The 11,056-nt window shown below is 46.6% G+C and overlaps 1 protein-coding gene across 13 annotated transcripts in view; it reads right to left on the minus strand.

Moving 5' to 3' along the window:
• Window positions 1-11,056, minus strand: part of MYO9B (myosin IXB) — a 107,823-nt gene that overhangs the window by 35,628 nt on the left and 61,139 nt on the right. For all 13 annotated transcript variants that reach the window (XM_070792578.1, XM_019963912.2, XM_070792577.1 and 10 more), the window contains exons 7-10: window positions 9,275-9,404; window positions 5,919-6,008; window positions 4,250-4,366; window positions 3,560-3,694 (exon numbers count right to left, since the gene is read on the minus strand). In XM_070792578.1, the coding sequence (XP_070648679.1) occupies window positions 3,560-3,694; window positions 4,250-4,366; window positions 5,919-6,008; window positions 9,275-9,404 (472 nt within the window). The remainder of the gene's footprint in view (window positions 1-3,559; window positions 3,695-4,249; window positions 4,367-5,918; window positions 6,009-9,274; window positions 9,405-11,056) is intronic.

Consider the following 11,056-nt stretch of genomic DNA (forward strand, 5'->3'; position numbering starts at 1 on the left):
GTGTGGCTATGTGCCAGTAATCTGGGGCAGCCCCTGCTCTTATATGAATGTCCCGACAATCATATAATATGAGAGACCCATATCACTTTGAACTTTCTAACAGCCATGTTTAAAAATGTGAAAAGAAAGCAGGTGCAGTTAACTTAAACAATACAGTTAACTTAACCCAATACACCCAAGGTGTATGATGTATGTCAACATCATGACATGTGATTTAACTGACATAAAAAATTACAAACATGGCCTTTTACCAGCGAGACAAAAATGCCTTTTCTTTTATTTTCTGGCCATGCAGCATGGCATGCAGGCTCTCAGGTCCTGGACCAGGGCTAGAACTCATGCTCATTACAGGGGAGCTGACTGTGGCTCAGACCATGAGCTCCTTATTGCAAGATGAACACTTAAATTGAAGAAAGTAGGGAGAACCATGAGACCATTCAGGTATGACCTAAATCAAACCCCTTACAGTGGAAGTGACAAATAGTTTCAAGGGATTAGATCTGAGAGAGTGCCTGAAGAACTATGGACAGAGGTTCGTGACATTGTACGTGAGGCAGGGATCAACACCATCCCCGAGAAAAAGAAATTCAAAAAGATTTGCAAAATGGTTGTCTGAGGAGGCCTTACAAATAGCTGAGAAAAGAAGAGAAGTGAAAGGCAAAGGAGAAAAGGAAAGATACACCCATCTGAATGCAGAGTTCCAAAGAATAGCACAGAGAGATAAGAAAGCCTTCCTCAGTGATCAATGCAAATAAATAAGAGGAAAACAATAGAATGGGAAAGACTAGAGATCTCTTCAAGAAAGTTAGTGATACCAAGGAAACATTTCATGCAAAGATGGGCACAATAAAGGACAGAAATGGTATGGACCTAAAAGAAGCAGAAGATTATAAGAAGACGTGGCAAGAATACACAGAAGAACTGTACAAAAAGATCTTCACGACCCAGACAACCACAATGGTGTGATCACTCACCTACAACCAGGCATCCTGGAATGAGAAATCAAGTGGGCCTTGGGAAGCATCACTACAAACAAAGCCAGTGGAGGTGATGGAATTCTAGTTGAGCTATTTCAAATCCTAAAAGATGATGTTGTTAAAGTGATGCACTCAATATGCCAGCAAATTTGGAAAACTCAGCAGTGGCCACAGGGCTGGAAAGTGTTTTCATTTCAATTCCAAAGAAAGGCAATGTCAAAGAATGTTCAAACTACCACACAATTGCACACATCACACACACTAGCAAAGTAATGCTCAAAATTCTCTAAGCCAGCCTTCAACAGTATGTGAATTGTGAAGTTCCAGATATTCAGGCTAGATTTAGAAAAGGCAGAGGAGCCAGAAATCAAATTGCCAACATCTGTTGGAGCATCAAAAAAGCAAGAGTTCCAGAAAAAACATCTAGCTTTGCTTTTTTGACTACGACAAAGCCTTTGACTGGGTGGATCACAATAAACTGTGGAAAATTCTTAAAGAGATGGGACTATCAGACCACTATACCTGCCTCCTGAAAAATCTGTATGCAGGTCAAGAAGCAACAGTTAGAACTGGACATGGAACAATGGACTAATTCCAAACAAGGAAAGGAGTACGTCAAGGTTGTATATTGTCACCCTGCTTATTTAACTTATATGCAGAGTATATCATGCGAAAAGCCAGGATGGATGAAGCACAAGCTGGAATCAAGATTGCCGGGAGAAATACCAATAATCTCAGATACACAGATGACACCACCCTTATGGCAGAAACTGAAGAAGAACTAAAGATTAGCCTCTTGATGAAAGTGAAAGAGGAGAGTGAAAAAGTTGGCTTAAAACTCAACATTCAGAAGACTAAGATCACGGGATCCAGTCCCATCACTTTCAGGCAAATAGATGGGGAAACAATGAAAACAGTGACAGACTTTATTTTTTGGGGCTCCCAATTCACTGCAAATGGTGACTGCAGCCATGAAATTAAAAGACGCTTGCTTCTTGGAAGAAAAGCTATGACCAACCTACACCACATATTAAAAAGCAGAGACACTACCTTGCCAACAAAGGTCCATCTAGTCAAAGCTATGGTTTTTCCAGTAGTCATGTATGGATGTGAGAGTTGGATCATAAAGAAAGCTGAGTGCCAAAGAATTAATGCTTCTGAACTGTGGTGTTGGAGAAGACTCTTGAGAGTCCCTTGGACTGCAAGGAGGTTAGGGTTAGGGTTAGGGATAAGGTTAGGGTTAGGTTTAGGAAAAAACCCTAACCTAAAGGAAAATCAGTCCTGAATATTCATTGGAAGGACTGATGCTGAAGCTGAAACTCCAATACTTTGGCTACCTGATGTGAAGAACTGACTCACTGTAAAAGACCCTGATGCTGGGAAAGATTGAAGGCAGAAGGAGAAGGGGACAACAGAGGATAAGATGGTTGGATGGCATCACTGACTCAACGGTCATGAGTCTGAGCAAGCTTCAGGAGTTGGTGATGGACAGGGAAGCCTGGCGTGCTGCAGTCCGTGGGGGTCACAAAGAATTGGACTGAGCAACTGAACTCCGTGCAGGGGAATGTGGAGTCTTTTTTTAATGATTATGGAAATTATCTTTATGTATTAAAAAAACCCACAACTTTTTATCTTATTGGAATATAGCAGATTCACAATGCTGTGGTAGTTACAGACGCACAGCAGAGACTCAGCCATACAGATACGTGTATCCGTTCTTCCCCAACTCCTCCCACCCAGGCTGCCCAGGAAGCGTGCAGTCTTAACCACTGGACGCCAGGGAAGTCCCCCAAAGGCCTCTCTCCCCTGTGCTGTATCTTTGCAATCTGCTATGTCTTTTGCTCTTCCTACGCAACTCCATTTGGACCAGCCACATTTCAAGTGAGAAATGTGAGTTTCAGCTAAAAGACATAATAATAAGATTAGCTAAGTATTAGCTAAATATAGGGGCTTCTTTGGTGGCTCAGACGGTAAAGAATCCACCTGCAATGCAGGAGACCTGGGTTTGATCCCTGGGTTGGGAAGAACCCCTGGATAAGGGAATGGCAAGCCACTCTAGTATTCTTGCCTGGAGAATTCTATGGACAGAAGAGCCTGGTGGGCTATAGTCCATGGGGTCCCAAAGAGTCAGACACGACTGAAGGACTAACACTTGCACTTTCACATATACATGTGTGTAAACCCATCAGTTTTCTTTCCTCATCAGAATCCACCATAGGAAGGACAATACTTGGGTAAAGAAGGCTGGTTATTTTGAAGTGAAAACACCTATTACATGGGATATCTTCACTGCTGACTGAAGCAAATCCTTACAAGGCAACTCAGCTTGTCTCCCATTGAATCAACTTTCACATCTGAGCAGAGAGAAAGTACAACACTCGCCTGTGGCGTCAAATATCCCTGCCTTTTGCCTCATCTGGGGCTGGGTGGGAATGTTCTCGGACTCTCCCTTTTTTGCAGAGAAAAATTCTGGGGCGGGTTTGATGACAAACCAGGCCCCCAAGGTCCCCAGGGGGATCCCGGTTCTGGCTCATTCCCTTCCTCCTAGGACTGGATGGGTGAATAAGCTGGTATTTCCTTACCTGCTCTAGCTTGAAAATGTGCTGGTTGAAGTAATACTGGAGTTGCTCATTGGCGTAGTTGATGCAGAACTGCTCAAAACTGTTCCTCTCGAAGTCTTCAAAGCCAAAGATGTCGAGGACTCCGATAGACAGGCACTGGGGGAGATGGCGAGAATGGTTATTACTGGTGAGTACTCCCTTGGCAGCAACCTGTCTGATGCTAAGGGTCTTAGAACCTGTGATATTTTTTTTTCAAACTTTAAAGTTTGTATTTTGTATTGGGGTATAGCCAATTAACAATGCTGTGATAGTTTCAAGTGAACTGCGAAGGGACTCAGCCTCACATACACTTGTATTCTTCTCTCCTCAACCCCCTCCCATCCAGGCTGGCACGTAACACTGAGTAGATACAACCTGCAATATTAAACAAAGAGCCCTGTGTTTTTGACTTCTGTTTGGGGCTGCACTGCGTGGCCTGCAGGATCTTAGTTCCCCAACCAGGTATTGAACCCGTGCCCCCTGCAGTGGAAGTGGAGAGTCTTAACCACTGGACCAACAGGGAAGTCCCAGAGTCCCCTGTTTTCTCTGCACTGGGCCCTGAGAACCGCATCCTGTTGGTTCCCTGGGGCTGCTGAGGGGAGAAACCGGCCTCACGCCTGACCGACTGCAGCCAGGGTCACAGGCTACCAGCTGAGGAGGTGTGGCCCTCACCGAGACAGACTCTTCCATGTCCTTCTTGTTGAGGAGAGCGTGGTTGATCCGCAGCACGATCCAATCGAACAGCGCGCTGTACAGTGACTTGGCCATGGAGTCACGGGCGGTGATGGCCTGTGGGCACGGAGTTTGGGGTGGGGGTCACACCTCGGCAAGGTGCGCCCCCGAGGTCTGTGCACAGGGAGGTCAAGATGGTGACTTGAAACACTCAGCTCCTCTGATACCTCCCCTTCTCACTCTGCCTGCCGTCCTGTCCGCTCGGACGCCCTTGCACACCAGAGCATGAAGCCCTGACATGGCAGCCTGGGGTCTGGCCAAGTCTTTCTCGTGGGACGGCCTGCTCCTCAGAGGACCCTGGGGACTGCTGGGGTGGGCATATGGGCTCAGGGAGGGTGCTGTGGGAGAATAACCAGGAGCTTGGGCTGGGTTCAACCCCTGCGGTTCTGGGAGCACCATGGGCCAGGCCACTGTGTGCCTAAAAGCGGTGATTGATATTTACAATTTTTTAAAAAGGCTCATTGGGGTCTAATTGACCTACAAGAAATTCCTTCTTTGTATGCTCTCAGATCTAAGCTGCGACAGGACTTACTCAGCCTGCTATCAAGACCTAGATAACGAGGTCCTCTGGTTTTGTGGAAATGGAGCTGCGTAGGGTGCTGCCCTGTGCCTGGCCTTCATCTCCCTTGCTCAGCTCAGTGCCCCCGGGGAGCAGCTGGCTGTGGACTCCAGTGACCTGTGGCACCTGTCACATACCACGGCTGAGCACCTTTGCCCACAGGGGCTCCAACTGTCTAGGTATCCATTTTAGATTCTTGAGCAGCTTCTCCCATGAGCTAAAAATACCCCCCTGCCCCCGTGGCTAGGTACTTTCCTGATGCTCCCCAACCTGCAAGTCTAGAGGTGTAAAAACGCAAGAAAAATATGCCACAGAGAAAACACAGACTGGGGCAAAGGCTAGAGAGAGGCGTCTTATCAACATGTAGGGACCCACGCAACAGTTATAAAGGTCACACTCTAACCCAGGGGTCAGCAAGCTTTCTTGGGCAAGGGCCCATGAGTCAACATGATCAGCTTTGTAGGACAGCTCTGCCACTGCAGCAGATCATCATGTGCATGAATGGTCGTGGTCAAGTGCCAATAAAGTTTTATTGACAGAAGCAGGAAGTGGGCTGGGTTTGGCTTGCAAGCTGCAGGTGGCTGTCCTCTGCTGGTAAGAACCAGTGTGCCCACTAAACAGCTCAACACAGAGATCATCACACGTGGCTCTAGCTCTGTCCCTTGAGCTGTATAAGCTGGTTTGAGCTTCCAAGGTTCTCCTCTGTCAAACTATGCTGTTAAATGCTCAGTTGTATCCGACTCTTTTGTGACTTCAAGGACTGTAGTCCGACAGGCTCCTCTGTCCATGGAATTTCCCAGGCAAGAATACTGGAGTGGGTTACCCTATCCTTCTCCAGGGGATCTTTCTGACCCAGGGATAGAGCCAGTGCCTCCTGTGTCTCCTGCATTGCAGGTGGATTCTTTACCATCTGAGCCATGAGGGAGGTCAAATTAGGGGCAGGAAAATGACCACCCATGCCAGCTATTTCTGAAGGCTCTCCCTATCCCCACCCTGAGCACCCATGTTTTTGGGCCTGGGCACCCCATGAGAACCCAGGGCAGCACTCACCTCGCTGAGACTATAGGGAAGGATGAGTTTGTCGTTGGAGGTCACTGTTTTTCTTTTGGTCAGAACTTCCACCAAGATTTCTCGCTTCACCTGTTTCAAGGTCAAGGAGGAAGAGGGGTGGGGAAGGACAAATTAGGAGTTTAGGATTAACAGATACATTTAATCTATATAACATATATAAACAGCAAGGTCCTACTGTATAGCACAGAGAACTATATTTAATATCCTGTAATAACCTATAATGGAAAAGAATTTTAAAAAGAACATATGCACATATGTTGTTGCTGCTGTTGTTTAGTCACTAAGTTGTGTCTGACTCTTCTGTGACACCATGGACTGTAGCCCACCAGGCTCCTCTGTCCATGGGGATTCTCCAGGCAAGAATACTGGGGTGGGTTGCCATGCCCTCCTCCAAGGGATCTTCCCAACCCAGGGATGGAACCCAGGTCTCTCACATTGCAGGCAGATTCTTTACCTACTGAGCCACCAGGATAACCCAAAAATACTGTAGTGGCTAACCTACTCCTTCTCCAGGGGAACTTTCTGACCTAGGAATCAAACCAGGGTCTTCTGCATTGTAGGCAGATTCTTTACCAGCTGAGCCACCAGGGAAGCCCATATGCAGATAAATATTCATACATACACATACATGACCCACTTTATACCGGAAACCCAACATTGTAAGCCAACTGTATGCTTCAATTAAAAATAAATAAATAAAAGCTTAAAAAAAAAAAAGGGAGGAGAGAAAAGCTGGAGAGCTTGTTGACTAGATCTGTGTGTCACTGAGGCAAGGCATGAGGAGGGCGGAAGAAGGACCCCCCGGCAGCTGGGCCAGGAAGTGGGCCCAGAGCCCACCCCCAGGGCTGCCAACCCACAGTGTGTGGAACACCGGTGTGCCTCAGAATGTTCGCACCCACAGGCTTGCTCGATGGCCTAGACTGTGGTCACACAGGCCTGGGTGTCACTGCAGCCCTCCGGCCCAGGTGCTGCCTGTGTTTATAGCTGTCGCTGCTGGAGTGGGTCCCTGGTCTGGGTGCAAGGGCGAAGCGACGAGACTGCTCCTCCCTGACTGCCAAGCCCTGTCCACGGGGAGTCAAGAGTTGGGCCGGGGGAGCTGTCTCCATCTCCTGGCAGACGTACTCGTTCATTCCCATGAGCACGACAGGAGCTGGGGCTCCGGCAGGCAGGTGTACTTTAAAGAGCCACAAATGGAACACACGTTCAGAAAATAGCCTCGGCATCACAGGCATTTGGGGCTGGGTCCTTCTTTGAGCTTCCCCAGTGGCTCAGATGGTAAAGAATCTGCCTGCAACACGGGAGACCCAGGTTCGATCCCTGGGTTGGGAAGATCCCCTGGAGAAGGGAATGGCAACCCACTCCAGTATGCATGCCTGGAGAATTCCATGGACAGAGGAGGCTGGTTGGCTATGGTCCATGGGGTCGCAAAGAGTTGGACATGACTGAGTGACTAATGCTGCTTCTTTGCTGTGGGGGCTGTCCTGTGCATTCTGTTAAATAGCATCCCCTACCCACCAGATGACACTAGTACCCCCTAAATGACTCCAGACATTGTCCAGTGCTCCTGGGGTTGAGGGCAAGTGGACAAGGGGATGGTCCAACCACAAAATGACCTTGCTGATCAAATGATGATTTTTTTTTTTTTAATCATAGTTGATTTACAACATTATGTTAGTTTCAGGTATACAGCAAACTGATTCAGTTATATAAATATATAAAAAACCTTGATGGGCCATTCCAGGGAGGGGCTGAGATGGGAGATGGCCCTTCCCAGAAGGAAGATGCGTCGAAAAGATACCTGCACCCCAATGTTACGGCAGCACTATTTACAACAGCCAAGACACGGAGCAACCTAAATGTCCATCAACAGGTGAAAACGGGTAACGGAAATGTGGCATGAATATGCACGGAATAGTACTCTGCCAGAAAAAGAATGAGATAATGCCATTTGCAGCAATAAGGAGAGACACAGATTTTCATACTAAGGGAAGTAAGTCAGACAGAGAAAGACAAACACCACGTGACATTGCTTACGTGCGGATTCTTTAAAAAAACGATACAAATGAACATATTTACAAATCAGAAATAGAATCACAGGCACAGAAAACAAGCTTATGGTTATCAAAGGGGAAGGGGCAGAGAGAAGGATCAATTAGGAGCTTGGGATTAAAGTATACACACATACATAAAACAGACAATCAACTATACAGCGTATAGCACAGGGAACTACACTCAGTATCTTGTAGTAACTTATAAAAGAATATATATAGAACTGAATCATTTTGTTCTACACCTGAAAGCAACACAACATTGTAAAACGACTATATTTCAATTAAAAAAAAATAAAAGGAGATGAAGAAGAGATGGTCCTTGAGGGTATTATGTTAAGTGAAGTAAGTCAGAAAAAGACAAGTACCATATGATACCGCTTATATGCAGAATCTTTAAAAAATGATACAAATGTACTTATGTACAAAACAGAAACACAACAGATCCACAGACACAGAAAATAAACTTACGGTTACCAAAGGGGCAAGGGTAGGGGGAGGCATAATTAGGAGCTTAGGATTAAAATATATACGTTATTATAAATAAAATAATCAACTGCATAGCATACAGCACAGGGAACTATATCAATATCTTATAACGAAAAAGGATCTAAAAAAGATTATATGTAGAACTGAATCATTTTGCTGTACACTTGAAAGTAATACAACATTGTAAATCAACTATATTTCAATTTAAAAAAAAAAAAAGGAAATGAAGAGGGGATGGACCTTGAGGGTATTATGTTAACGGATATGTCAGACAAAGACATACTGTGTGATCTCCCTTATATGTAGAATAAAAAAAAAAAAAAAAGAAGAAGAAAACACCCCTCAAACCTCCCAAACTCACAGATACAGAGAGCAGACAGGGGAAGCGTGTGAAGGGGGTGCAAAGGCACAGACTTTCGGTTGTAAGATGTCATGAGAAGGTAGTGTGCAGCAGGGTGACAGCGGCTAATGTGACCGTACTGCATAAATGCAAGCGGCCGAGAGAATCGATCTTGGAAGTTCTCATCCCAAGAGAGAACAAATCCCACAGCCACCGAGGTGACAAGCGTTAACTAGCCTTCTTGTGGTGGCCATTTGGCAACAGATACTACAGATACTGAATCACTCATGCTGTCCATCTGAAGCTAAAACCAATCATCGCTCGATTAAAAAAAGAAAAGAAATGAGGAAGGGACACGGCAGAGACGGCGGGGGAGGAAGCAGCTGACAGAGGCTCAGCCAGCGCAGGAAGCCTGGGCCTCGGTGGGCGGCCCCTGTGGCTGAGGCCCGGGACAGTACCTTCAGGAGCTGCGACAGCGTGTCCAGCGCCTCGGGGGGCCCGACCTCCAGGCCTTCGTCTCGGCCCGTGGCTCTCTTCCGGTAAGTGATGTTGCCTAGGTACAAGATGGCTGAGAGGATGGAAAAAATCCTGGGGAGAGAAGGAGCCAAGGTTGGGGCACGTCCCCAGTCCCAAGACAGCAGAAGCTTCCAGTGAACTGCGCTCAAGTTTCCAGCGACCTGGGCTGTATTCGTAAAACCAGCCATTCCAGTCAGAACACGCGAACTCCGAAAGATGTCCACTCCTCTGCTGGCCACTCTCTGTCAAACAGGACTTTGGAGGCATGTAGCTCTATTTTTTTTTGGTGGTAGTGGTGTTGGGAGAGCTTAAAAATTTTCTTATGGAGGCATCACCAAAAAAAAAAAATGCACACAGTTCCCCAAGTGTAGTTGCTGTTTTCTTTTTCAGCCACGCTGTGAGGCATATGGGATTTTAGTCACCCGACCAGGGATCGAACCTGCACTCCCTGCATTTGAAGTGTGGAGTCGTAACTACTGGACCGCCAGGGAATTCCGTCCCCAAGTGTTGAGTTTGATGAAGTATCACCAAATGCAGAGATGCTTGTGACTGGCACTCAGACCAAAAAAACAGAACAACATTTCAGGCCCTGGACCCTCCGTAGCTTCCAAAGAGAAACCGCTGTCCTGACATCTAACACCATCCGTGAACGTGACTTTGGTGAAATCACTTGTACTTACATCGGGCCTGTCATAGAAAAGGTGTAAGGTGGGGGAGTCATGTGTGTTACTGCATGGAGCATTGTTCATTCTTTTTTTTTTGAAAAGATTTACTAATATATTTTTCTTTTGCTCTGCCCAAGCTGCATGGCATGTGGGATGTCAGTTCCCTGATCAGGGACAGAAACTGGATCCCTTGCAGTGGAGTCCTAACCACTGGACCACCGAGGGAAGCTCCCACATTCTTTATTCTTAATGCTGCCACTTCTCAGCCCTGGCACTGCTGGTACCTGGCTTCTACCCACCTGGCCCCTCCGACCACACCTGCAGTATGACACTCAAAAGAGTCATCAGGCAAGGCCAAGTGTCCCCTGGGAGCACAATCAGAACCCCAGTAAGAACCACTGCTGTGCAGGGTTGGTGCCTGGCCAACTGGGACCTTCTTCTGCATAGCCCCTGAGCTGAGGATGGTTCTTAAGCTTTTAAAGGGTCATTAAGAAAACAGAATGTAAAGAACATGCCACAGAGATTGAGTGGCCCATGAAGCTGAAAAACATTTGCTGTCTCCAGAAAGTGTGCCAACTCCTGCAGGGATATACTGTAACGCATTGATTTATTTATCTCTGGTTGGTGGGCATTTGGGAGGGTTTCCTGGGGTTGGGGGCTGTTATAGACGAGGCTGCTGTGTGCATTCCTGTGCGTGCCTCTGGCCAAGCATGTGTATATGTTTGGTTGTGTACACGCATCGGCAGTAGAAGCTGCCCAATGGTTGTCCACAGGGCTTGGCCCCGTGGTGTCCTCCTGGCAGCATGCTGGGCAGAGGCATCCCCTCTGGGTGTCCCGGTCACCCGGGAAGGCGTGGAGAATGCTCTGAGTGGTTTTGAAGAATTAAAATAATTTTTAATTGTGGTCAAAAACACATCATATAAAATTCACTTTCTTGGCTGTTTTTAAGCATATGGCTCCATAATCTGAAGTATACCCACATTGTTGGACAAAAGCCTTGTGGTTTTTTTTGTTTTGGGTAAATATACCTGAGTAAATTTTCTTTTATTAGATTTTTTT

The sequence above is a fragment of the Bos indicus genome, chromosome 7 (assembly GCF_029378745.1).
Source record: "Bos indicus isolate NIAB-ARS_2022 breed Sahiwal x Tharparkar chromosome 7, NIAB-ARS_B.indTharparkar_mat_pri_1.0, whole genome shotgun sequence".
Taxonomy (NCBI): Eukaryota; Metazoa; Chordata; class Mammalia; order Artiodactyla; family Bovidae; genus Bos; species Bos indicus.